Below are 25126 nucleotides of genomic sequence, written 5' to 3' on the forward strand. Positions count from 1 at the left end.
ATAGATGGAAAATAAATTTCTTTATTTATGAATACCTGAATTATTCGTTTAAAATGTTGATAAAGAAATAAGGTGGCAGTAGTTTTTTGTTAAGGTTAATTTACCGTTTGCCATTTATAGAAAAGATCTTGTGGGTCCGATAGAATCTATATTTCCTAAACTTTTTTTATACATTTTAAACCAAATTAAAAAGAAGGTTACACGGCAAGTTAAATTGATAAGGTCTTAAAATTTATTTTTATTATTAAAATCATGGCAAAAATTAATATTTAATTTTAAATAATCACCCTCTATTCCTCGGTCTAATCTTTTTCTTCAAATCCTATCATGATCATGATAAATTAATGATACACACACCTATATATATATATATAGAGAGAGAGAGAGAAAGTCACACATACTGCGATGCAGAAGAAATACTGAGCTTGATAACCCTACAATCTGCAATTTTTTCCTATCGAATTCGTTTCAACTTGCAGTCGGTGAGTTTCTCCTTCTTCTCTTATTCCACTGTTCTGTTTTCATTTTTTTTTTCTTTTATTTTTCTTAAAAGTTTAGTCTCTTTTGTTTCTGCTGCATGTGTTCTTTTGCTTGTCATATTTAAAAAACGAGAGAGAAAAGCAACAGTAAGGAAGTTTTTTTTTTTTTTTTTAATTTAATATTTTTTATGTTTCTTCTCTGAACTCGTCTCCGAAGACGATGAAGCACGATGTTTCTCAAAATCACTGTGAAATAAGATGGTTTCTTCCGCAGCAAATCAAAGACGGATAGAACATTGTTGGTTAAGAGTCTAAGTTTTTTGGTAATTAAATCAATTATGCATAGTTATCATCAGAGCCTCCGAATTTCGAGTAATAAATGTGAGCAGAGAGATAATTGGTACTCCTTAATTTTTTTGTCCCTCTTTTATGTTTTCTTGTTTTCAAGTGCGTATCGCAGCATAACCCAAATGCTATTGTGGAATCAATTGTACACTCTCGCTGCATGTGTGTAAATATACGAAGAATGCAGGTTTCAATTTGGTTATATGTTTTAGTGGAGTTGTTGTTGCTTAAGTAGAGGAGCCATTCATTTAAAAGCAAACTTTAGATTAGATATATGAGATGCTCTGATTAATTTATGGTATGGAAAGAGTGTTGAGGTTCACACCTTTATATTTTGTTTTTCAGATGGTTATCTAAGGCATTTCTGCTCTAATTGTAGTTTTTACTAGTGATGGATTTGGAGGAGAAAGTAGCAAAGACAGGCAACACCAATGACAATGCTAGTCAAACGTGGACCTTGTGTACACATGCTTTTTATGATTTAACGCATGTCTCTCCGGTGGTATTTATGTTCTTGCTGAAAGAATATTATTATTATCGTATGATCTCTTCTCCTTTCAATGATAGTAATTGTTGTCTGAAACGGGATCATATGATGATGAGTGCTAAGTGTTTGGTAAATTGGTTCAATTAAACCTTTTTTGGTAGTTTGTTTTTTCTTTAGTTAACATCATGTGCCCAGACAGACTGGATATCAATGCTATTGTTAAGGTTTTAAATTAATGTTGTGGTGGTTGCTGTTTTGTTGCAATTGGTGATGTTGTGAAAAATTGTGGGCAAATGCAGCTGATGTGGTCACAATTGCAAATGTGGAAACCCCAAAGAGGAGTGTTAGGAGACACATTTTTTTAATAGATTGAAATTTATTAAAAACTACAAAATTAGGAGAAAATTAATTAAATATGACGTGGAACCTGTCAAATAACATTGATTTTTAAGTAAATTCCAACCAATAAATGAGACTGCGTTCAACCCCAAATGAGAGTGTGTTGTTAGCACTTCTCAACCCCAAAAGTCTTGCTGTTAGCACTTCTCAACCCCAAAAGCCTTGACATCGCTGTATTTTAAAACCTTAAATGGTTCACCTTTCTCTGTTTTCATGGTCAGCATGTTGAGCCTTTGTACCAACACTAATTTTAAATATATAATAAATACTAAATAACCATTGCAGTTTGTGTCAGACTTAGTGTTGGTCTATCCTTCTTGCTATTTCATTGTTGTTTCTTTTGAAATGCCATTGCATAGGTACATGTAAGGCAACAGCAAAATTCAGAGCCCTTCAACATCAAGTACATATTGTTCTCCATAATGATCCAAAACCTGGACCTGCAACTTTTATTGTTCATTGCATGTATGTGTCTCCGTTATTTGAAGATCATAGTCAAGGATTTACTCATCTGATAGTATCTGCTCTTTGTCGATTCCTGAAAAGATCAACCACTACAGAAGACTCATTGGAGGTGAAAGACTTGGTAGCACATCTACTTGTAGATGTCATGAGGGGCCAGATTTATCATGATGAAAAGATAGTCATGAAGCTAGTGGAGATTTTTAATGTAAAATTAACTAATATTGAGAAAGCAATGTGCCAAATTAAGGACTTAAGTTGTGGCATAGCAAAAGAATTGGTTGAAGAGTATATTGTTACTTTGGTAAAATCCCAATTGTACATGACAGCTGTAGCTTTAATAGAGCAATTCTCTATCTACCATTATGGCCAGTCTTTTCTCCTTGATATGATACAGAGTAATCAATTCAAAGCGGCAGAGAAGTGGGCAACATTTATGGGGAAACCAATGTTATCCATACTCGTAAATGAGTTCATTAAGAGGAACATGCTAAAGAATGCATATGAGATTATAAAGAAAAATAATCTAAAGCAGGATTTTCCAGATGTATACAAAAGGTCCAAGGAAAGGTAAATGATTTGTACTGGTTCTCATGGGGGATGATTTAGTGTTGTTTTGATTTGTACAGAGCATCTTGAATCCAATTTTGCAACCCCTTAAGTTTTTTCAATTCTTATTTAACAATATTACTCTTTGATTTTCAGCTCGCTAAAAAGCTTAGCAGAAAAAGGATGTTGGGATGTTGCCGAAGCAAGAATAAACAATGATAGACACCTTATGGAATATTTGGTTAGTTTTTAGTCTCTCTTTGATATTGCCTGCCATTCTATATGTACATACTGAGTTGGATAGATATATACCAGTAGAAACTGTAAAATTGCTAATCTTTACTTTTTAAACTATGTCTTTTACAGTCTTTTATTGAGTAGTTTTGCCGTTGTATTCATGCACATGTGATCTTGATTTTTTATTTCTTTATGTTGATTGTGTTGCTTACAGAAGACACTTAGACAGTTTGTTTCTTTTTCTGCAGTCCTTGTTGAACAACCTTTAGGTATCTTTATTAGTGTTAACTTTTATATTTTTTTATTTGTGTATTTATTCCTCATGAAAACTTGAGCAAACATTTTATTCTTGTGTAATGGGTCATTTAGGCCATGTGAGGTCTAAGTGCTGCTAAAATACGTAGAGGATCAGGTATATTTCTTATATTGTTTAAATATATTTTCCAAAGGTAAGATTATTTCTCAGTAAATCTGTGACTTTCTAAACCACTGCTAACCTTGGATAATTGAACTATGGAGCCCACTACTTAAAGACATGGGATTTTCAGGTGGTGCACTCATATTTGTTTGTTACAAACTGATGGGTGGTTAAAGTAACAGGACTAGGAGTCACATCCCAGAATATGTGGTTGGTTTTTTACCAGCTCTCTCACCTATATATCAGATACATAATACATATAATTTTAGCTTGATTTTTAGGTATTATCTGGCACTCTGCTATTAGAATTGCTTAGGGTGGATATAATAATTAGAGGAAGGCTGTGAAGTTTTCAAATTCAGAACAGGGAGGTTTCACGAGCCCATCATGTCCAATTTTGAGTGGGATTGAACAATCTGAAGTGTCTAGGATGTATTATTAATGCATCAGATGCTCAATCGGAAATTGTCATAGTTTCATTTTAAAATGGATACAGAACATAGGCTTAGAAGCAAAACAGCAGTACGCTGGTTCTGCATTGTATTGAAAGGAAGATGTAATAAGGATTATAATTCTTTTATTTATTTTGTTGGAAAAAAGTAGTACTCGTTGGATGTTAGTTTTTCTTAGCAGTTTTAGCCTTATAGCCCCAGCATAACTTTCAAATATGTATAGTAGTATAATATTTTAATTTTACTTTTTAAAGGTATATTTGGCAATGGAAGCTGGTTACACAGAAAAAGTTGATGAACTATGTCATCGGTACTCCCTAGACAGGTTTTTGGACATCGAAGGTAAGCCAACTTGTTATGCCCAATGAAAATTAGTAAACGATGAAAAATATTGCATAAATAATAATAAAATTCCGTAATCATTAAGACAGTTGGTTGCTTATTCTTCTTCTGCTTCAAATAGTTCCATTTTTTTTCTTGTATCCCTGAAATCTGTTTTTTACAGTCTTTGTTATCAATATCCTTACGTTGATGTTGATATCATTTATTTCATTAAATTTATTGGTACGTGAAGTGTCTATTTTCTTCTATTTATTCTCAAATGATGAACATAAAACTGCTTTATGTGCTGCAGTTCCAGAAACAAGTAACCTGCAAGGGCGATATTTATGTCTTGATGAGTTATTGGTTGAAAACATCTTTTGGGTTGATGAAGTGGAAAGTTTGTTTGATGCAACAAGGCATATTGAGGGGTTTAAAGTTGTAGGTCTTGATTGTGAATGGAAACCCAATTATGTAAAAGGTAGCAAACCAAACAAGGTAAGTGTTCTTCCTGCTTTTAATGCTTTTCCATCTATCTTTCTCTGTTTATTTAAATTCTTGAAAATAATTATATCTGGGGTCTTCAGAGATGTGACATTTTCTAATCATAAACCGAACACATGATTCTCCCCCTTCCTTTTCTTTTTGAATTTTCGTGTTTCAGGTTTCTATCTTGCAAATTGCTTCTGAAAAGATGGTTTTTATCTTTGATCTGATAAAGTTATTCAAAGAAGTACCTGACATTTTGGATGACTGTCTCTCTCGCATTTTGCTGTCACCTAAAATTCTAAAACTTGGTATGAAAATTCTAAACATTAGTCTTCAAATTATTGGCAAATATTTTTGGTGGACAAGATTGATTCTTAACTTCTGTGAATTATTACTTTAACCTGAATGAAAGTGCTACTGTTGTTGGGCTTGGATAAGCACTATATTCTTTCAATTGTAAACGAACATCCTCAAGACAGATGGAGCACTTGGTTTTGTTTTGTAATAGTAACCATTCATAGCTTGTATTTTCAGGCTATAATTTCCAATGCGATGTAAGACAACTTGCTCACTCGTATGAAGAGTTGAGGTGTTTCAAGAACTATGAAATGTTGCTGGATATCCAGAATATTTTTAAAGAACTCCGGGGTGGTTTGGCTGGGCTTACAGAGGTAGTGTGTGTATGAATGTCTCTTTTAGTGTTTCATGTCTCCTTTAAAGTAGTTCTGATATTTGTTGAGGGATAGTTATCAAAATCCTTGGTTTTTTCCTGTTAGCTTATTTTGACGAAACTAGTGCTTTTAATGGTAAATCAGAAAATATTGGGAGCTAGTTTAAACAAGACAAGACGAAACAGCAATTGGGAGCAACGGCCATTAACTCCAAATCAAGTAATTGTTTCCCTCTCTTCATTGCTATCCATTAATGATCTCCATATTCTTAAAACTTATCTGAAGATGCATTTGTGACATTTGCTTCGAAGAACTCGAGTTTTTGTATAGTCCCTAGTATGCTACGTCTTGCAATCCACCTACATGCATTGTACAAAGAATTTTATTTTTCTAAACGTGGATTGAGTGATTCAAATTGTACTGTTCATATGATTTCTAAAGAAATTTGGAAGTGTAAGATAAGAATGAACGATTGCTATATATTTGAGGCGAGTCATTCAGTTAACGCTGTTCTACATGTGCAGTTGGAATACGCTGCTCTGGATGCTGTTGTTCTTGTTCACATATTCCGCCGTCTTCCTGGTCATGGACATGATAAACCCGAGTGGAAGTCTCGCATTGTATGTTACCATACCTCTTTTCTGCCTATTTTCCTTTTTTGCAAATTCTATTTTTCTTCTGTTATCGCGTTTTTTCTTTTTCTTTAGTTGTTGCACAATTTTGTTTTACCCAACTATTAGAACCATGCAAAAGAAAAAAAAACTGCATGCATAATTATCGATTTTTACTGTTTTTAACTGTCAAATAGGTATCCCACTCGGAAAAAGGCAAGAAGTTCAAGAAAAATACACCAGAAGTTGTAGACACTGACATCGAGACCAGCCAGCGTTCATTCTGAATTGAGATCCATTCTCAGTCTATTAAATGTGTATATGTGGAAAACTTTATATAGAAAAATAAGAAACTTTCATCATTAATTTCATTGAATAGTATCTTCTTTTTAAAAATCTGAAAGTTATAAGTTTCCATTTTGTACAGGCTATATTTGCTAGCGGCGATTACGGGTATTTAAGGTGATACCCAAAATAGGCTCGATGAAAATTGTATTTTTAGTTTCTTATAAAATAACTTATACATAACTGAGGTGACGAACTTGACTAAATTCAGAGTGGTCTTCCACTCTTATTGCAGCTACGGATGACTTCCTCCATTCATCTTAAGCCTCTCATTCCTTCTTTACCATAAACAAATTCATATATATGAAACGCAAATCCTAGCATTTCAAGTCTCTTGAATTCCACAATCCTTTCTTTCTCTCTATCTAACCAAACCAAAGGTTCACATAGAAAGGGAGATAGAGAGGTAAGGAAACCATAACAATAGAAAACAGAATAGAATTCTGAGACTCGAGATTGAATTAAGAATCATCCTCATCATCCTAGTGGCAAATCAAAGAGATGACAATGGTATACCACCCGCAGGCTTCATCATTCAATGCAGCGAGGACAGAGATCAAACTACACGAGATGAGAGTGAGAACCATACATGAAAACCAAATGAGGATAGAAAGGAAAAGGGAGAGAGCATCTTCTTATGGTTCTCATTACGACTCAAACGTAGGTCTAATATTGTATAGTAGTTATACTCATAAGGGACTCTTCCTCCTGCTTCCTATAATGTAAATGCTTTTTTTCAGACTTTGCTATACACATGTTCGCATGTGTTTCTTTCTTCCACCTTTGATTTATTTAGGTGTCGGAGAATTCAGATTCCTTATTTGCATGTTTGCTGTTGTTAGGATCTCACATATACACACATGTATATGTATATATCACTTTCTTTCTTTCATGGATTAGTTCCATTTTGCAAAATCCGATCTTCTTTTCCCTTTCAATTGGGGTCCTCGAAAGTTTGGAACAATGAGGTTCTAAACATTTTTTTTCTTGTTTTTCTTACGATGGGATTCAAAACCAGTAAACAAATTGATTCTCTCCTTATTCGTGCCTCTATTTATTAGCTTTAATGATAGTTATTTGGTTGACTACTTTTATAATTTATCCTCTTTCAAAACTTGAGTACCAGAATTTGCTTATGAGATTGAGTATGTTTTTCTACAGACTAATATAATGTTAGTTAAATATTTTCATTTGCATTTGTTTATAAAAACTAAAGAGCATCTTGATCAATAAATTAAACACTCAGAAACTATTTTGAAATGAAATCTATGTTAGTATTTTAAGCTGTATATTATACATCATAAGTATTATTTAATTAAATTTCGTATTAAACAAAAAATATGCTATATTAAATAAATCATATATAACTTTTATAATAATAAATATATTTAAATATATATTACATTTTATATTTATAATAATTTACCCAATAATACTTTTGAATTATTAACTTTTGCTGTGTTAGTGCAAGGAAAACATCTTAATTTGCAAGTGTTTGGATTTTATTAATTAACTAATAAAAAATAATTATTAGAATGATGACTTTTAAGATATATATTATAAAATTTAACAAATTTTTCTTTCAACGCCCTTTATAATTAATAATAATATTACAGATTGTACATTACCAGTATATTTAAAATAATTAAAATTTTAATATAGTGATAAAATTCTAATCTTCGTACTAAACAACTCCCTATGCTGAGGAAATTGCCAAAAGATAAATATAACAGCAATACGACTTCGTTTAACTTTTTAAGGAAGCAGCAAAGTGCGCGCCCCCACCCAACCCTCTCTTAAACCTGGGAGCAGAACAGAACAGAAACATGAGAGAGCTAAATTGAATTGAAAGACGAAAAAAGCGCGGGAATCGAAATGGGAAGCTCTAGCAGGAAGAAGGAGCAAGATCTGGAGTTCGAGAAAGTTCGCTTAATCAGTTTAGCTCTCGATTTCGGCTTCGACGAATCCTCTGCCAACAAATGCCTCCACCGTCTCATCTCTCTCTACGGTACATACGCTACCCACACTTCACCAATTCGCTTCCCTTTCAAATCCCTTGCAATACAAATCAGTGCAATGCAACGCTATTAACTGAATTTGCTTCTCTTTTTTCTGTTCAGGGGAGGACGGTCGCGATTTCATCACCGTCGAGCACTGCGGCGACGATTTTCTCGTGACTCTAGCGGAGTCGATGCAGGCCACTGAAGATTGGGATGACCTTCAGGAAATGGAATCACAAGCGTGCGGAACCTTGACGCACGTGCTCGACAAAACCGTTGCCCCGGGTGCCCATGCGGATAACGACCACGCTTCGAGAAGCTTCATTAATGTCGTTGGCGACTCGCCTCAACCGCAGAAACGCCGCGCTAATGTAGTCGAGTTGGATTCGAGTGACGACGAGGATATGCACTGTAGTGTTCCTAGGGGAAAATCTGTGGTAACGCAATACTTTTATTTTGTCTTTAGTTTTTTTATTTTATTTGTTCAAGTATTTACAAATTGCAGTGTCTAAAATTTCTTCGGTTATTTTCTTTAATCTACCAGTGATATCAATATTATTTACTAATTATTTTCTAATTGTAAGAGCCTTTTGGAAAATAAAAGAAAAAAAAGTAATACACATTGTAATCTTTGACGCACTGTTCAATAGAGTGTTGAATATATAAGATTTGGATGTGGACAGGCATAACAGTGGATTAAACAAATATAGTGGATAGGGAATGAAGACTGACGCTGAAGAAATAAAAAAAAAACTGGAAGAGGAATGATAAGTGAGCTTTTCTAAAACTGTATCACAGTGATGTGTACACGTGATACTGATTAATTCAAATCTTTACGAAAAAGATTAAAGATATACCATGCTTTTAAAAGTGAGGAAAATGCATTGACATGGACAGAAAATTATCGTGGATCTGCGTATGTACTCTAGTGCTTAAATGTCTTGCTTCTTTAAAAGCCAAAACAAAGCACAAAGATTGTTAAACAATCTGGGATAAAATGAAATTAGAAGAACAGGAAATGATGTAACTCAAACCCAATATAGCAGCAATAAAAAATTGCAAGGAGAGTTTCTTTGATGATTGGGACATTGAACTGTTCCCAAAACATGTAAGTTTTTTACTTACCCTTTTTGCTTAGATGGTGAACTAAAAGTATTACATGGTTCTAATTTAGTTGATCATTTGGATGGGAATATTAATGGGTAGAAGTTTTTGTTATTTTTAGTTCTATTATATTTATTTTTTGTTAGCTACATTTTCTGGTATATAAGACTGATACCATGATGAGATTATACCAAAATAATTAATATTTGTTGTAGGATTACAGAAGTGGCATCACTCAAGGCTCCGTTTCATCAACTTCCAGTAAAATGCAATCCTCCTTTGCATCAAGGGATAAAAGCGGTACTCTCAATTACGAAGAATTGCAAGCTCTAGATGATATTGAATTGGCCAATGTTGTTATCTTTGGTAATAGTACATTTCGACCATTGCAGCATCAAGCATGTAAAGTAGCTTTGGCAAAGCAAGATTCCTTTATTCTTATGCCTACTGGGGGTGGTAAATCTCTTTGCTATCAGGTCAGTTCTTTCTTGTAACCCCCTTTCTGTAAGTTTATTATTTGGCCATATTCTTCAAATGACTTACTATGGATGATGGTTATATTATTCTGAAGAACTGTTTGCTCAAAAGTCCTAAAGATCTAGAATGTGGCAAATAATTGTGTATCTTGACTGTCCCTCTTTTATTCATTATTGAAAAGGGTTTTCCAAACTGTGATTTCTACCCAGAGACTCCATTGATTGGTCAATACTATTATCTGTTCCCTAATAGTTTATGTGCTTCTGACATTTTTGCTGTATTTTGTACTTACAGCTTCCAGCAACTCTTCAACCAGGTGTTACTGTAGTTGTATCTCCATTACTCTCTCTCATTCAGGATCAGATAATAACACTAAACCTCAAGTTTGGTGTACCAGCTACTTTCTTAAATTCTCAACAAACTGCTTCCCAGGCCACAGCTGTGCTCCAAGAGCTAAGGTGAAGTTTACTTCTTTGTTTATTCTTATCTATCTGATAATTTACCCATGAGAATAGTGTAGTTATACACTAAATGTAGTACACTTCCTTTAGAAAAAATCTTGTATGTTACTGCTTATTTTAATGTTTAAAATTTTCTTACATTAGTCTTCTTGTATCCAGAAAAGACAAACCATCATGCAAACTTTTATATTTGACACCTGAGAGAATTGCTGGCAACCAATCGTTTCTGGAGATTCTAAAATGCATGCATCGGAAGGTAAAGTTTTCTTGATTTGAGTACATTTTTTTGAGACCCTTTTGGCAGAGCAGTAGATTTTGAAGTTTGTATGGTCGGTGTTCCCTCTTGAATCCCAGGGACAACTAGCAGGTTTTGTTGTTGATGAGGCACACTGTGTCAGGTAAGCCTTGTTGTTTTTGTGTACAATCCCAATAATGGTTTTCATCAATCGGTACAATATTAGTTTCTATCTTAAAACCAATTGGCATTAAATGTAGTTGTCCAATAGATAAATAGTTGACTCCAATAAATGAGGCAGATGACATGTGACTCGCCCCCCTTCCACATATGTCAGCCAATTGTATGGAACTTTAGATGGACTGTAGACTCTAATACCATACAAGAATATTTCTCAAAACCATTTGGTTTATCACAATTGTATGGAACTTTGAGACATAACATTACCATTGATCACACATTCTTGAAGCTGTACTGCGTCATATGAGCTCATATATGACATACTGATTGATCACACAATATGAACAAGCTCCAAAGTTTAACTATTAATTAAGTATCATTATTCAGGAAATGTCTTTTTAAGTTAAGCTCTCTTGGTGCCAATTAAGAAGACAAATCGAATGAAAAATGAACAGATTGATTTTGGTTGGCAATAACACTCTTCGAAATAGTGTGATCACAAATGTGTTGGTGAAAATGATATGAAGAGAGTGAATTGAGGAACCCAATACTTTTAAAATCTTTGAATCACCCTTTTTGAAAAAATCTGAATTATTCTCTCCTTTTTAATGTTAGATCGTTCAATCTATTTGCTTTGGGGTTAGTACGAGATACGTTCTAATGCAAACTTCTAATGTGCACTGACCGACTTTGTACCTGCTTACATGGAGTAGAATGAATGAAATGATACAATTTGTATGTTCACAGTGCAGCTAATATCACAACAACAATGTCAATTTTATTCAATAATATCAAGATCCAAAGGTAATTCACAATTCAATCAATAAAAGAGTCAAGACAATGACCACACAGCCAATTCTCACAATTAAGTGCAAGAATTGGAAAAGATAGGGCTTAAGAGAGATCACAAGAGATTCATATCGATTCATCCTCTACAACCGACAGGTGCATTCTGTCCCCAATTCAAAAATTGATTTTCCATCATTAGTCGCCTTTGTACAATGACTGATCAAGGGATGACTTCACTTGATGAACTTTTTCCCTCACCAATTCCTACCTCCAAAGGACGTCTCATGCTTGGGATGCTTAAGAATCAGACCTAAACTAAAAAATTCATATAATGTGGTAAAAAATGCAATAGCACAAACCCTAGTGCTTCAAGAGTATTTAATTCTCCAAAAATAACTTAGACCCTTTGAGTTCCAATTTTGGCAGAGTTGGCGCTGTGGGTCTTGGTAACACAAATGGCCAGGTTGTATGGAATCTATGATGCTGAGTAGTTGATACTTGAAAGTAGTCTGAGTTGGGAAATGGTTATATATGTTTAAGATAAGAAAACTATAAACATGGTAAACAGTTTTTGCTATATTTTTTAAGGTTTTGATTATAACTCGTAGTTTTTAAGTAAGATGATCAGAATGGGTCAAACTCTAACTTTGGTGTGCAAGCAGTACTAAAAACTGCTCGCCTAGCAAATGTATGCTACAACTGGGATGGACTTGTTAAAGTTATGTAATTTTGTTGTTACAAGAGATATAAAATTATCTGCCATTCAATCATTACTGTCAAATTGAATATTATGCTTTCCAGCCAATGGGGACATGATTTCCGGCCTGATTATCGGGGATTGGGATCTCTTAAGCAAAACTTTCCAGATGTACCAGTCATGGCATTGACTGCCACTGCAACCCATGCAGTTCGTGAGGTAATCAGAATATCAAGTCACTACGATGAACATTTCTATTGAGTATTTTCGCCCCCTTTTCAACTTTAAATCGTTTTTATTTTTCAGGACGTATTAAATGCTCTAAGAATTCCCCATGCACTTGTTCTTGAAAGAAGTTTTGACAGACCAAATTTGAAGTATGAAGTGATTGGTAAGACAAAGGAACCACTAAAGCAGCTTGGACAGCTACTAGTTGATCGCTTCAGGAACCAGTGTGGAATTGTTTACTGCCTTTCAAAAAGTGAATGTGTTGAGGTCTCTAAATTTTTTAATGAGAAATGCAAGATCAAAACAGTGTATTACCATGCTGGCTTGGCTGCTCGGCAGAGAGTAGCTGCTCAAAAGAAATGGCATGATGGGGAGGTCCATATTGTGTGTGCAACTATTGCTTTTGGAATGGGGATAGACAAACCTGATGTTGTAAGTTGAACTACATTTTAAAATTCTGATTATGCTGTGATAATTCACAATTCTATGATCAACTTTGTTTAGGAATACTACACTTTTAAAAAATAAATTGCGCCCTTCCCTGGAGATAATTCCGTGTCTTGATAGTTGATGTATAAATTAAATGAACTATCATTGACTAAGAAATGACTGGGACCAACCTTTTTGTATAAATCCACAGCATTACCAAAAACTCCGTACTTTTGAAGTTTTTCTCCAGGCCTTTTTTTGTTGATTGAGTTAACTTACTATAAAAATGATACTCCTACAATTATTCAAATTCCTAGTGATCATCAGATAATTTTTTCCATACTGTCCAAGTTGAAAGTATACACCCAAAATCTATTAGATCCATTTACCGAACCTGCCTTGTATACTTAAATGTAACATATTTACGTTAGTGCAGCATTTGAATGCTTGGCTAGGTTAAATATATCTACTTTGAAAATATAGGGATTAGTTCTAATGGAAAGACTACTTTATAGGTATCTTAACTTTACAGATTTTGTTACACAAATTTTCATTTATGTCATGCTTTCAGCGCTTTGTCATCCACAATACAATGTCAAAATCAATTGAAAGCTATTATCAAGAATCTGGAAGGGCTGGAAGAGATAATCTTCCTTCAGTTTGCATTGCTCTTTACCAGAAGAAGGATTTTAGTAGAGTTGTATGCATGATAAGAAATGGTCAGGGATATAAAAAGGAAAGTTTTAAGAGGGCAATGGTTCAAGCCAAAAAGATGCAAGAGTACTGTGAAATGAAGGTAATCAAGCTCCTTTGCATGTCAACATCTATTGTTTTTTTCCTTTTCTCTCTCACGTCTTTTGTCCGTTATCTAAAATGGGGTTTAAAAGAGTAAAGTATGAGCTTTGGATATAAATTTTCATATAAAAATCATCCATATATTGCTCACCGTGTTTTTAAGGGTATAGCAAATTGGCCTCTAGTGCAGAAAGGCGTTTATTCACAAGACTTTATGTTTTATATTTGTTTGGATGGGTAGGTTGAATGCCGGAGACAAACTTTACTCAAACACTTCGGGGAATCTTTTGACAGAAAATCCTGCAAATATGGATCTAGCCCCTGTGATAACTGTCTCAAGACTGTATTATGAATTGCTGCACCATCAGTGTCAAGTCTGGTACGCTCTAACCAACTCTGGACTATCTGGAGCAGTACCTACTGCATTTTTGTCTTTCAGAATTTTTTTCTTAGGTCTTACCTGTTGAAAAGTCGAAATATCTTTCTTGGTCATTCATTATTGTTCAGATCTACAGAAGAAAGATGTCGATCCAAGATGTATAAAAATTTTGAAGGAAAAAATTGATGAATTAAATTTGCACATAAAATTATGATTATGCTAAACTGGAAATGACGTTCTATAGGTAGTATTGGTTCCTTCTAGGTCCTTGAAGTACAAGAACTGGATACAGCTGTACCAGCTGGTCCTCGTCTCCGTATTGAAGCTTCAAATTAATTTTTTCTCAGTTAATATGGGATGCTTTTGGGAACCATTATACTAATAGACTGATGGAGTTGTACATTTATATAAATTTTAATATCTGATTTTTCATTAATTAAACGCTGAAAAGTAATGATGATTCTCAATAATACTGTTTGTTCATATCAATTACATTCAACTTCTGCTCTCAATAACCCACCATAGAATCTTCTGGGACCAGTTATGATGTTGATTGATAACTTGTAGACATCGAGTACATATTGAAGCCTCTTTCACTTTCTCGAATAAGTGCATGCATTTAATTCTAATTGTCGGGGCACCAATGATAAAGAAGTCCATTGAGCAAAATGGATTTTATTGTGATGCACCATAAAAAATAAATTTATGTTCTCGTACAAATACTTTATGTTTTTTAATTAAAAAATATTACAAGTTATTTGGATAATACAATTGCATTTATAGAAGTTTCCCTAGTCGTGTGGAAAGATCAGCTCATGCATATAGACTGGGAATTAGGCTAATAACTGTTGAGTTTTTTTTTTATAAAAAGATATTTTTTTACTATGAAATTTCATTGCACATCATGACATATTGCAAGATGTGCATCCTTTGAGTCCAACTCCATAACCTAGAGTTCTTTACTGATTCACTTGTGATCGTGATGCATTTAGTATGGAGTCCACTGATATATTAAAAGCACTCAACCAAATATTTTGATCTTATTAACATGGTACAATGCAGAGTTTTAGTGAATGTAGGTTATGAAATATGAATCTGTGAATGTAACACAAAAATGACAAATCATAGTTTAAAGGTGAATTATAGGACATGAAAGCACATGCAATGTATTCCCAATTAGTCCCGATATTGTATTCTTTGGTGTCTTTTTATAACAAAAAAACAAATTTTCAGAATGACGTCTTAACTACATGCCTTTTTTTGTACCAAGTTCACCATCACATGAACTCTTCTATTAGTACATGTATGTATAGAAAGCTCGTTATAACCGGCGTAGCATGAGATGATAAGACACGTGACATATTAGACAAAAATCAACCTTAAAACAAAATAGTTCATAAATGATGTTTTTATTCTTTACCATAGAAACTAATTGTCCTTACTATATTAGTTTGCCTTCCTAATCTTAAAGCACCATAAGTTGTATGATTTGATGTTTGTTAAATCAAGCTTTCTGTTAAATGTAAATGTTTCGTTATGCAATGTAAAGGGCTTAGCGTGATGGTGCAAAAGATGCAAACTTTTTAAGATACAAAAGAAATGAAGTCTCTCAGATAATATGTCGAAATTATATAGCAAGAGGAGAAAGTAAATTCTGTGTATAGAATTCTAGAAATTCCTAACAAGGTACATGATTTCATCAAGAGAATAATTTCTTATTTTCCAACAATGTCAACGTTGTGGAAAGTAAGTCACAATTTTAAAAACAAGATAACCTAACGGTAAGAATAATGAAAACCAGTGAAAATATAAGGAAATAAAATATGTAAATGTTGTACTAATAAACAAGATTTAAAAAGCCCATTCACGTATAGGTGTGAAAAACTAAGTTGTAAGTACGAGACTCAATTTTATACCTCAAGTTCATGTATGTGAGCCTTACACATTTTGTTAACTATTTTGTCAGTTTTGCCTCTTACTAACTACTTTGTAAATTTTAAAAAGATACTAATATATACAAATATTTGAAAATAGTATGCGACTTTTTACCTTTTTGAAACAACATATGGTACACTTTATTTATTTTGAAATATAATAATTATGTTTAAATTAAATGTATATATAATTATTATTATTTTGAATTTAAAAAAATCAATAAAAAGATCATTAAAAAATCTAAATAATTTTTTAATAATAATATGATATGACAAAGATCACATATTAATGAATGTAATAAAATTGTTTTCTACTTTTAATATATCTTCGATGAGGATTGGTTTAATTTGGTTATGAGTACAAGTTATTTAAATGAATTAAAATATTACCATTTATTAAATTTAATTATTCAAATTTTATTTCACAAAAATCATAATCTCCTCAAAATAGTTACTTTGTTTTTTCTCTAAATTTTTTTGAAATAATTATTTCTCATTTCACATAAATGAATTCACTTTAAAGATCATGGTGGAAAATAGAATACTTCAGTTCGATTAGAAATTATTTTTGAACAAATTTTTCAATTTTTTTTTCTTAGGTTTGTTTTTGGGAAGAGTTACATGTCTAGGGTTAAGGCTTTGCATGTGAGGTTTCTAAAACAAAGATGAATCTATGTTCGATTAGAAGCATAATGATATGTTTATATTGTTGATTAAAGTATTTTATATACAAGTTTAGTTCTTGTGAGAGTAGTGGAGTTGGGAGTTTATGCTTGGTTAAACAAGTTGTAAAAGTAGAGGAAGCTAGTTATAATTTAATAACACCTTAAGGTAGATTATCAGGACTATGGATAAGACTTTGTCATAATGTTCTTGTACATGAATTGTGTTTTGTTGGAGAATATTTGAAGCTTTTTGAGTTTTGATATGAATAGTATATATAATGATAATTTCTAGAAATTTATGATAATGATTTTAGGTTTGGAATATAGTTGATGATTTTATATACTGAATTGTTGAAAGTGATGAAAATGGAGAATTTGTATACATTGTCTATGTGTGGAAACTATAGATCGGTTGTAATATGACATAATATATTAATAAAAGGATGAAATTGAGAATGATATTTGTGTTATTGCAAGTGAGACTAGTAGTGCTCGAACAAGAAATGTGCACCATTAAGATGTTTTGAATCATACTTGTTTATGTTGAATTAAGTTAGATGAGATATGTTGCAAGTGGTTAAATTGGTTTAAGATGATCTTCTTTAGAAAATAATTGCTTAATTATGTCTATGAAAAAGTGAATTATAACATTTTTGGATCAATTTGTCAATATCTATACAATTATACAATTCTACAAAAATTGAGTTCCGTATATAATTGTTAGGAAACCATTTATTCACTCAACAAAATTCATTTATTTAAAAACCTAAAAGGTTTGGTCATTGAATGACCACTTATTCATTTGGTGAAATTAAAATAAATAAAAACTTGAGAGTTTTACTTATGACTAAAAAGTGGCTAGATAAGCAAACTTATAGTTGAGAGAGCAAATTGATGGTTGAGCAAAGACAATATTTTCTAGACTTTAAACATGTTTTTAAAATGCTAAAATTTTTATATTTCACTAAATTGTTATTTTATCAAGTTATAATATTGAATATTATTATAGTGTGATGCATGGTGAATTTAATTTTATTAATATATTTTTTTATGTGACAATATAAAGTTTTGAATGATAAATTTGATGTGAGTGTATGGGTTATTATATGATTGATGATGTATGTGATAAGATGTAGAATTTGAATTGTATGATGTGGAATAAAATATAAATTTGAAATGTATATGAATAAGAATATATGATGATCATGTTGTGATATGACACATAGTATGTTATACACATTAGTGCAAAAAAGCTCTTAAAACAACTATTTTTAAAGGTCTTAGATAACAATTTTGAAACCGTAGTCTATCAGCACATAGTCTATACTTTTGACTTATAGACTACAATTCACAACCGCAGTCTATAAGACATTATAGACAATGGTTATTTTGATCAACTGTCAGTTATAGTTCACAACAAATAAGGTTAAAGTATACCAAAGAATGGTATAGATTGTAGTTGTCTTCAAAACCATCGTCTATACGACAATATAGAAGGCAATTGTAGACACAACCATTGTCTATTGAGTCTTATAGACAGAGGTTGTGGACACAACCTGATATGACCCAAATTTACAATAAGCTGACCACGAATCTAAAGGACTATTCAAGATAGGTCAAACATCTCATGCAGAGACATAGGGCCCCATCATCCATCAGAAGATCTTCAAGAGAAGAACAATTGGGCATGGGCCAAAGTATCAATTACTTTTCCTTCTAGTCTTTTTAAGACAAGTTTAATTTGTAATCAATTGACTCACATTGGCCCAATTAGAAGAAGAATAAGCTAGCTTAGGCTTCTAAAAACTCTAATTTTTAGAAGATCACACACGTGCTCACCTTTGACCTAGATTCTAGAAGACTCTCACAGTTGGCCTAGTTTCTAGAAGCTTGTACTCATTTATGCCCCTATCTTTTCTCTCTTCCTTTCCAAGGCACTCATATCTATAAATAGAGTGTCTCCCCTCTTGTAAATCACATTGAATTTTGAAGTAATGAAATTCTGTTTGAGTGAGTCTAGAGTGTTCCTATATTTTCTATGAGTTTTATCTTGGCAGAGATAACTACAAGTGACGACTCCATCCTCACTCATCTTGGAGCTTCCTCCCCCAAGTGGCGTGATCCCTCTTCATTTCTCTCCACTCCCTAAGCTTCCTCTTCTCCTTACTATTTTCTCTTCAATTCCGCCATTACACTTCTTTTCTTTTGTTCATTATCTCTTTAATTGTTTTGCCATTTTATCTTCCTTTTCAATTCGATTTCTTCAGTCCTTTGTCTTGCTTTATTTTTTGCAATCATCATCATCATCTTAGTAATTGTGTTTTTCTTTTACTCTTTTGAAGAGAACTTTCACACTTACTTAACCACTTGGTTAAGTACATGTCCAATGCCAATTTTCACTGAGTTTCGCCTATTATTGCTAATCAAAATCATAATCCAAGTGAAAATCTTAAAAAACATGTTGATGAACATATATTTATTCACACTCAATAGCTTTAATCATGGATTATTGGATTATAATAATAAATAAATTCATTGTTTAAATTAATATTCATATAATTGAGTTTATTTGGGCTTTAACTATTATTTGTGTTAATTTTGTGTTTTTAGAGTAAATGGTCTGAAAGAAGCGTTTACCTTTGTGAATCGGCCAAATATGCAAAAAATCTAAGTTGCTTCTTGAATCAAAACAAAAAACAAATTTCAAGGAGAAGAAAGAGAAAATAAAATCTACAATATCTCAGAAACAGAATTAGAAGTAAATCTTCTACAAAATACAAGAATTTTGAAAAGTTGGAAACTGTTAACAAAATCTAAATTACAATATTTTCTCAAGATCCTTGGAGCAGAAAAGTCTATAAAAGGACATAAGCATCAATGAGAAAAGGGGAGCTTGATAGGGTTTTCTTAGTTTTTTTTTTTTTTGTAATTCTTTTGTTTTGCCTTCGCATGAAAGACTAAACCTTTTTTTTGATTCCTTTGTAAATTCTCATTGAGTTCAGAGGTTTTGGTCAATAAAAGTTTCGATTTTTAATTCTCTATAGTAGTTGTTTTAATATTCTAATCTCCTGGAAAATTGGGTTTTTGTGAGAGATTGTACTTGAATGCATGATTGAGAGTCTTTTTTATCTTAAACTTTGGTTTCTTAGTTCGTATTGTTCTAATTAGTTTCTTGGACACATGATTCAAGAGAGAAGAGATAAGCATTCTCATGGAGTATACACATAAATAACTATTTTATTTTAAATTAATTTTAATCACAAAAACAAAATTATAATCTTACAATTTCATCAATTAAAAAAAACTATCAATTATATTCATTATATCACTCACAAATTTTTATAAATTTTCTTTCTACTTTATATTCTTCTTTTCTTAATCCAAATAACCTCAACTTTTACATCTTTTTTACCTTCAAATATATCATTTTTATCACTCTTAAGTCCAAACAAAACATTAATGTGCCTAACACATTTTTATTACATAAGCAGGAAATATATATATTACCTTATTTAATACTCAACTTCTGCAAAATAAAAAATAGATAATAACATTATTGGAAGTAATATTAGAGAAATAGTTACAGGTTTGTAGAGAAAATTAAATAGACTACAAAAATTTCACAGGCATTGTGCTTCACGTGACAGTATTTATACACATTAAGTAGAAATTAACATGGTTTCTGAACCTCGCTGACTTTTACAAATTAGCAACTCACCTGAGCTTCCATGATGAACTTCATCACTATATTATATTCTCTCATTCACCCACAAAATTTATCAGTAATAATAATAATAATGATATAAGAAAAATAATTTATACTTTTGTTAGACAATCCTCTTGCTTCTTCTCTTCTTACATAAACAATAATCTGGTGTATATATTTATTTTTAAAAATAAAGTGTTATTAGTGAGTGTGATTTAAGGCGTTAATTAAGAAATGAGTGAATAAAAAATATTTAAAAAGGTGTGATTTGTTGAGAGCAGTTCTTTGACTTAGCTTTTATTTATTTTAGCCCCACGAGACCCCCGTTTTATGACTCTGGGCCTTTCTTTCTGTCTGGTCTTTGCAAATTAATACCACACGCAAACTAATAACTGTTTTCTTCTTCTCTTACCTCTTTCTTTCTCTCTTTTCCTCCTTTCAGTAACACAGACAATACTGAATGCACGTTTCAGTGTGTTGAGACCGATGCAAAATAGAGTATAAGCATTGTTCACTGAGTGCTTTGTTTGTTGAGAGAGATTGCTGAAAATGACCCCTAACTCCCAAAGTTCATTTCCATTTTCAAGGACCCTCTTTCAAAAAGACTCCAGCTTTAGGACACACGATGTGTTTTCTGGATGAAAGAAGGAAACTTGAAAATGGGGTTTTTCTTCCGATGAAGGACTTCGGTTCTTCTTCAGATTTGGTTTTTGAGAGAAAGTAACTGTCAACACGATCTCATTGTTTGTTACAGCAAATATTTTAATGGAGATTAACAGAAAACGTCTCAAGGGAGGCTTCCTTAGCTTCTTTGATTGGAATGGCAAGTATCAAAAGAAGCAGCTTTGTGACAGTCCTAAGTTGCCTGGTAATTATCGGCAGTCTCTATTATATGTATTTATTGTTCTTATTTGTTACACTTCCGTCTTGCTTGCTTTGTTCAAATATTCTGTACCTTTCTCAGTCATTAGTCATTCTATGGAGTGAAGTGAGTCTGATGGGCCTGTTCTAAACATTTATGCTACATGTACTGTAGAAATTTCAAAGCAAGGAATGGAAAACATGGACAGCATGCCAAAATCAGAGGTCAATGAGGTGTGAATTTGTTCAGCCTTTCACAGTTCAAGAGTTATTTGTAACGTTTTTGTTTTTGTTTTTTCTGCCTTTCTTTCATAATACAGTTTATTTTTTGTTGGTTGTTGCAATTTTTTCAGATGAAAATGAACGGCAATGGAGCAAATCCTAGTAATAATGCAAGTTGTGGTTTTGATTGTGCCATATCAATTAGTAGTGATGAAGGGTGTCAGACCAAAGTCCCAGGGTTACTAGCCAGACTCATGGGTTTGGATTTATTGCCAGTTTCAACTGTCTCTGAGCTCTCTTCATCATCCACTTCCTTATATGGCTCCAACTCTCTAGGATCTTCCCATTCTGGTGATGCGGATGCTCTTCACTCAATGGTTGACTATTGTTGTCATGTGGATTCGCTAAACATGGGACTTAAGTCGGGCAAGTCTTCTTGGAGTGTCATGGAATCAAAAGTGAGAAACCCGGCCATGAAGGGATTTCAGACTGAGATGTTGCCTCCAAGGTCTGCCAAAACCATTCCAGTTACTTATACCAAACTTTTGTCTCCTATTAATAGCCCTGGTTATATGCGACCTAAGCATGCAACTCAAATTATGGAGGCAGCTGCCAAAATAATTGAGGCAAGTTCCCAGCCATGTATGAGGAATAGAATGTCTTCAGCTGGACCTTCATCTGTACCCTTAAGAATTCTTGATCTGAAAGAGAAATTGGAAGCTTCCCATTATGAATCCAAGTTCATAGGTAAGCACACTGCTAACCCTCTTAATGGAAAGCCTAGTGAGAGGAGAAACAGTTTATGTAAATCTACTTCGAAAGGCTTAAGAGATTCAGAAAAAAACAGTTCTTGCCGGTTGGCAAGCAAAGGAAAATCTGCTTCACTTGCAATTCCATCGAGAACCAATGTTCAGAGCTGTGATGAATTGACTTTGAATGGTAATAGGGGATGTGTGAAGCAGAAGGAACATAATGATATAAAATCAAACCAGTTGTCTCGGAGCCAGAAAAAACAAAGTGCAGACCGAGCCAGAGTCATTCAGCAGAAAGCTTGTACAGGCCAGAATAGTAATGTGCTTAGGAAGAATAACCAAAAGCTGAGTAGTGAAACCACCAAAGGCAACCCGACTTACAAGGCATACTCCCATAAGCCAACACAAAGTTGGTCTTTAGAAAGTTCTACTGGAGCAAAGAAGACCACAAAAAAGGGCGTTGTAAAAGCCAACACTGAGCCCAAAAGGTCAGGCACAAGGGTAACAGGTTCTCCAAAATCAGTTTCCAAAAGAAAGAGCATTTCCCAAAAGAAAAACTATATCAATAGGGAGGTTCACAATGAGGCAAGAGGCACTGATACTGCAGCTAATAATTATGAAAACAAGTCCATAAAATGCAATATTACAACTGATGGAAGTATTAACCAGGATGCATTTAGTATGAAAGGAAGCAATGGTGTGATTTCATTTACATTTACATCTCCCTTGAGAAGAAAAATGCCTGAGTTACAGTCCTCTATGGAGAAAACGATGGGAACAAGTAACAAAACTGATGTCAATTCTTGTAGCAATAACGATATGCTCTATCCCAAAAAATCATCATTATCCCCTCCCAGGTTACATGTAATAGATGGTGAGGCTTTAAGTGTCCTTTTGGAGAAAAAGCTGCAAGAATTAACATCTAGAATTAACCCAACTCAATGCTCCCTGAAGACAGAATGGTCCTCTGCTGGTTTGGGAGACAGAAGATTTCACCCCTACCTGGTTAGTAATAAATTCAATTGTTTGTCAAGTGATAATATGGTGCTTAGTATGAATCAGCAACCACTGGTCTCTTTCATTTCTTTTATACTGTCAGTTTCATCTATTATGGATTTCATTTTCCAATTTTGAATTATTAAATGTAACTACCTGGTATCAATTGTCAAAGGGAATATATTTTAGGGTTTTGTTAGGGAAGGAGGATGATATGGGGATATGTCTGATACGATCTGCTTACTATTAAGTTATTCTTATTTTCAAGTTTAAATATTTTTTTTTATTTTGAAGTTTGAACTGAAAAGAACCGTATACTACTATTAGCACTCAATCCCTCTTCACTTGTGCAGACAACAGAATCAATCGAAGGGCCTAGCTGTAGCAGCAATAGTGAAAGCAGAAATGAAAGTTACTTGGATAGTGCGTATGGTAATGCCTTAGTAATTTTTTTTTTGCACTGCCGTTAGCATATTTTTATCCAAATCTAAAAGCAAAATCAGTAGCCTTCACTTTCTTGTAGATTTATAATTGAATACTGCATCAAGTTTATGAATCTTCAAGGGGGGAGGGGAGTTATTATTAGAACTGCCATTGAGCTAGATGTGGCAATGAAACTATGCAGATGTTGTAGAAAAATCTAAATAACTGGCCAATTTTGCTTTATAATGGAGTCTTTATGACAGTTTCAATTTAATGTCTAACATCCAACTGACCCTGCATGTATTATGAAGATATATCTGTTATTCATCAAGTTTAGGTCATGAAAATAACTTGAAATTTTTGTTGGTTTCTCAACACAATTCCACAGGCTCATCAAATATTAACAGCTATCCATATTTACTTTCTTTTTAGGCAGCAGAGTTTATTCTTCCATGCAAGATGAAGAGGTATCTGGTTTTTCTCCAATGAATGAATCTCTGTCACTTGAAAACGAGGCCGAATGGTCGGACCAAAGCTCTTCCATAGTGATGGGGGATGACATGGTTGCCATTGAACAAATTCAGCCGAATTCAGTCGAATTTACTAGATCAGCTAGGAACGTGGAATTTGAATATGTTAAGGAAATACTCAACAACGCGGAGCTGATGACAGAAAAATTTGTAATGGGTGAGACAGATAAGATCATAATGCCAAATCTCTTTGATGTATTGGAGACTAAGAGCATTGTGGCAGAAAACTTTGGAAAGTACTCTAAGATTGAGAGGAAGGTTATATTTGACACCATGAGTGAGTGCTTAGAGTTAAGATGTAGACAAGTTTTTGTTGGAAGCTGCAAAACATGGCCTAAATGGGTGTCTTCAATTCAGAAGAAGAGCTTTTTAGCAGAAGAGTTGTACAAGGAAATGTTGAGCCTTAGGAGCACGGAAGAATTAGTGGTGGATGAACTTGTCTGCAAGGACATGAGCACCCAATGGGGTAGATGGCTTGAGTTTGACACTGAAGCATTTGAAGAGGGTTCAGAACTTGAGTTTGATGTTGTGACCTGTTTGATTAACGAATTGGTTTCTGATTTGCTGCACTTTTAATTCCTCAGCAGCTTACATTAACATTTTTCACAATGTATGTATACATAGTCACATGGTAGGCTTTGAAATAGTTCTCTATAATTGTAAACAACCACACCATCAAAATTCCCTCTAGGTTCTTTCCTTTGGATGCTCGTTATTTTTCTACTTATTGACACTAGAATTTATCTTAATCCTTAAAAGGTCTAATTTAGTATGTTGTTCTCCCTTCTCACAAATATTTGTTCTTTAAAAAGAAGTCACTACTACATTTAAAAGGTTAATGTTAGACATTAAAATAAATGTTCAAGTTAGCAATATTGCATAAGTCATATCTCACTTGTTTGTTTTGCTCTGCAAACAAAATATCATATTAAAGGAAAATCTAAAAGAATTCCAGTACTTTGAGACAAATTTCTTAATAAGCATATTTAGAAGAAAAA

General features: G+C 33.2%; 3 protein-coding genes across 6 annotated transcripts; all 3 read left to right on the plus strand.

Moving 5' to 3' along the window:
• The first annotated feature begins 299 nt into the window (after positions 1 to 299).
• Positions 300 to 6316, plus strand: LOC137830068 (Polynucleotidyl transferase, ribonuclease H-like superfamily protein). Of its 2 annotated transcripts, none has more exons than XM_068637177.2 (11): positions 300 to 482; positions 1170 to 1363; positions 2070 to 2742; positions 2878 to 2962; positions 4083 to 4170; positions 4463 to 4647; positions 4814 to 4946; positions 5173 to 5309; positions 5454 to 5528; positions 5834 to 5929; positions 6118 to 6316. In XM_068637177.2, the coding sequence occupies exons 2-11, from the start codon at positions 1216 to 1218 to the stop codon at positions 6205 to 6207; spliced, it is 1710 nt and encodes a 569-aa protein (XP_068493278.2). In that variant the 5' UTR covers positions 300 to 482; positions 1170 to 1215; the 3' UTR covers positions 6208 to 6316. The 2 variants fall into 2 exon arrangements, with proteins under 2 accessions (XP_068493278.2, XP_068493279.2); XM_068637178.2 differs by having other exon boundaries at positions 330 to 482; positions 1204 to 1363.
• A 1698-nt stretch (positions 6317 to 8014) lies between these two features.
• Positions 8015 to 14528, plus strand: RECQI1 (RECQ helicase l1). 3 transcript variants are annotated; one of them, XM_090305435.1, is made up of 11 exons: positions 8092 to 8273; positions 8386 to 8702; positions 9585 to 9669; positions 9762 to 9845; positions 10141 to 10304; positions 10467 to 10563; positions 10662 to 10705; positions 12313 to 12427; positions 12515 to 12868; positions 13437 to 13661; positions 13902 to 14528. In XM_090305435.1, exons 4-11 carry the CDS (start codon positions 9810 to 9812, stop codon positions 14010 to 14012), a joined length of 1146 nt encoding a protein of 381 aa, XP_090161561.1. In that variant the 5' UTR covers positions 8092 to 8273; positions 8386 to 8702; positions 9585 to 9669; positions 9762 to 9809; the 3' UTR covers positions 14013 to 14528. The 3 variants fall into 3 exon arrangements, with proteins under 3 accessions (XP_068493280.1, XP_090161561.1, XP_068493282.1); XM_068637179.2 differs by having other exon boundaries at positions 8015 to 8273; positions 9585 to 9845; XM_068637181.2 differs by lacking the exon at positions 8092 to 8273 and having other exon boundaries at positions 8570 to 8702; positions 9593 to 9845.
• Positions 14529 to 20674: 6146 nt separating this feature from the next.
• LOC137830070 (uncharacterized) lies at positions 20675 to 24830 on the plus strand. Its single transcript, XM_068637184.2, has 5 exons — positions 20675 to 21212; positions 21381 to 21439; positions 21559 to 23184; positions 23529 to 23607; positions 24031 to 24830. The coding sequence occupies exons 1-5, from the start codon at positions 21110 to 21112 to the stop codon at positions 24702 to 24704; spliced, it is 2541 nt and encodes an 846-aa protein (XP_068493285.2). The 5' UTR covers positions 20675 to 21109; the 3' UTR covers positions 24705 to 24830.
• Positions 24831 to 25126: the final 296 nt, after the last annotated feature.

The sequence above is a fragment of the Phaseolus vulgaris genome, chromosome 7 (genome assembly GCF_051622355.1).
Source record: "Phaseolus vulgaris cultivar YP4 chromosome 7, ASM5162235v1, whole genome shotgun sequence".
NCBI classification, from domain to species: domain Eukaryota; kingdom Viridiplantae; phylum Streptophyta; class Magnoliopsida; order Fabales; family Fabaceae; genus Phaseolus; species Phaseolus vulgaris.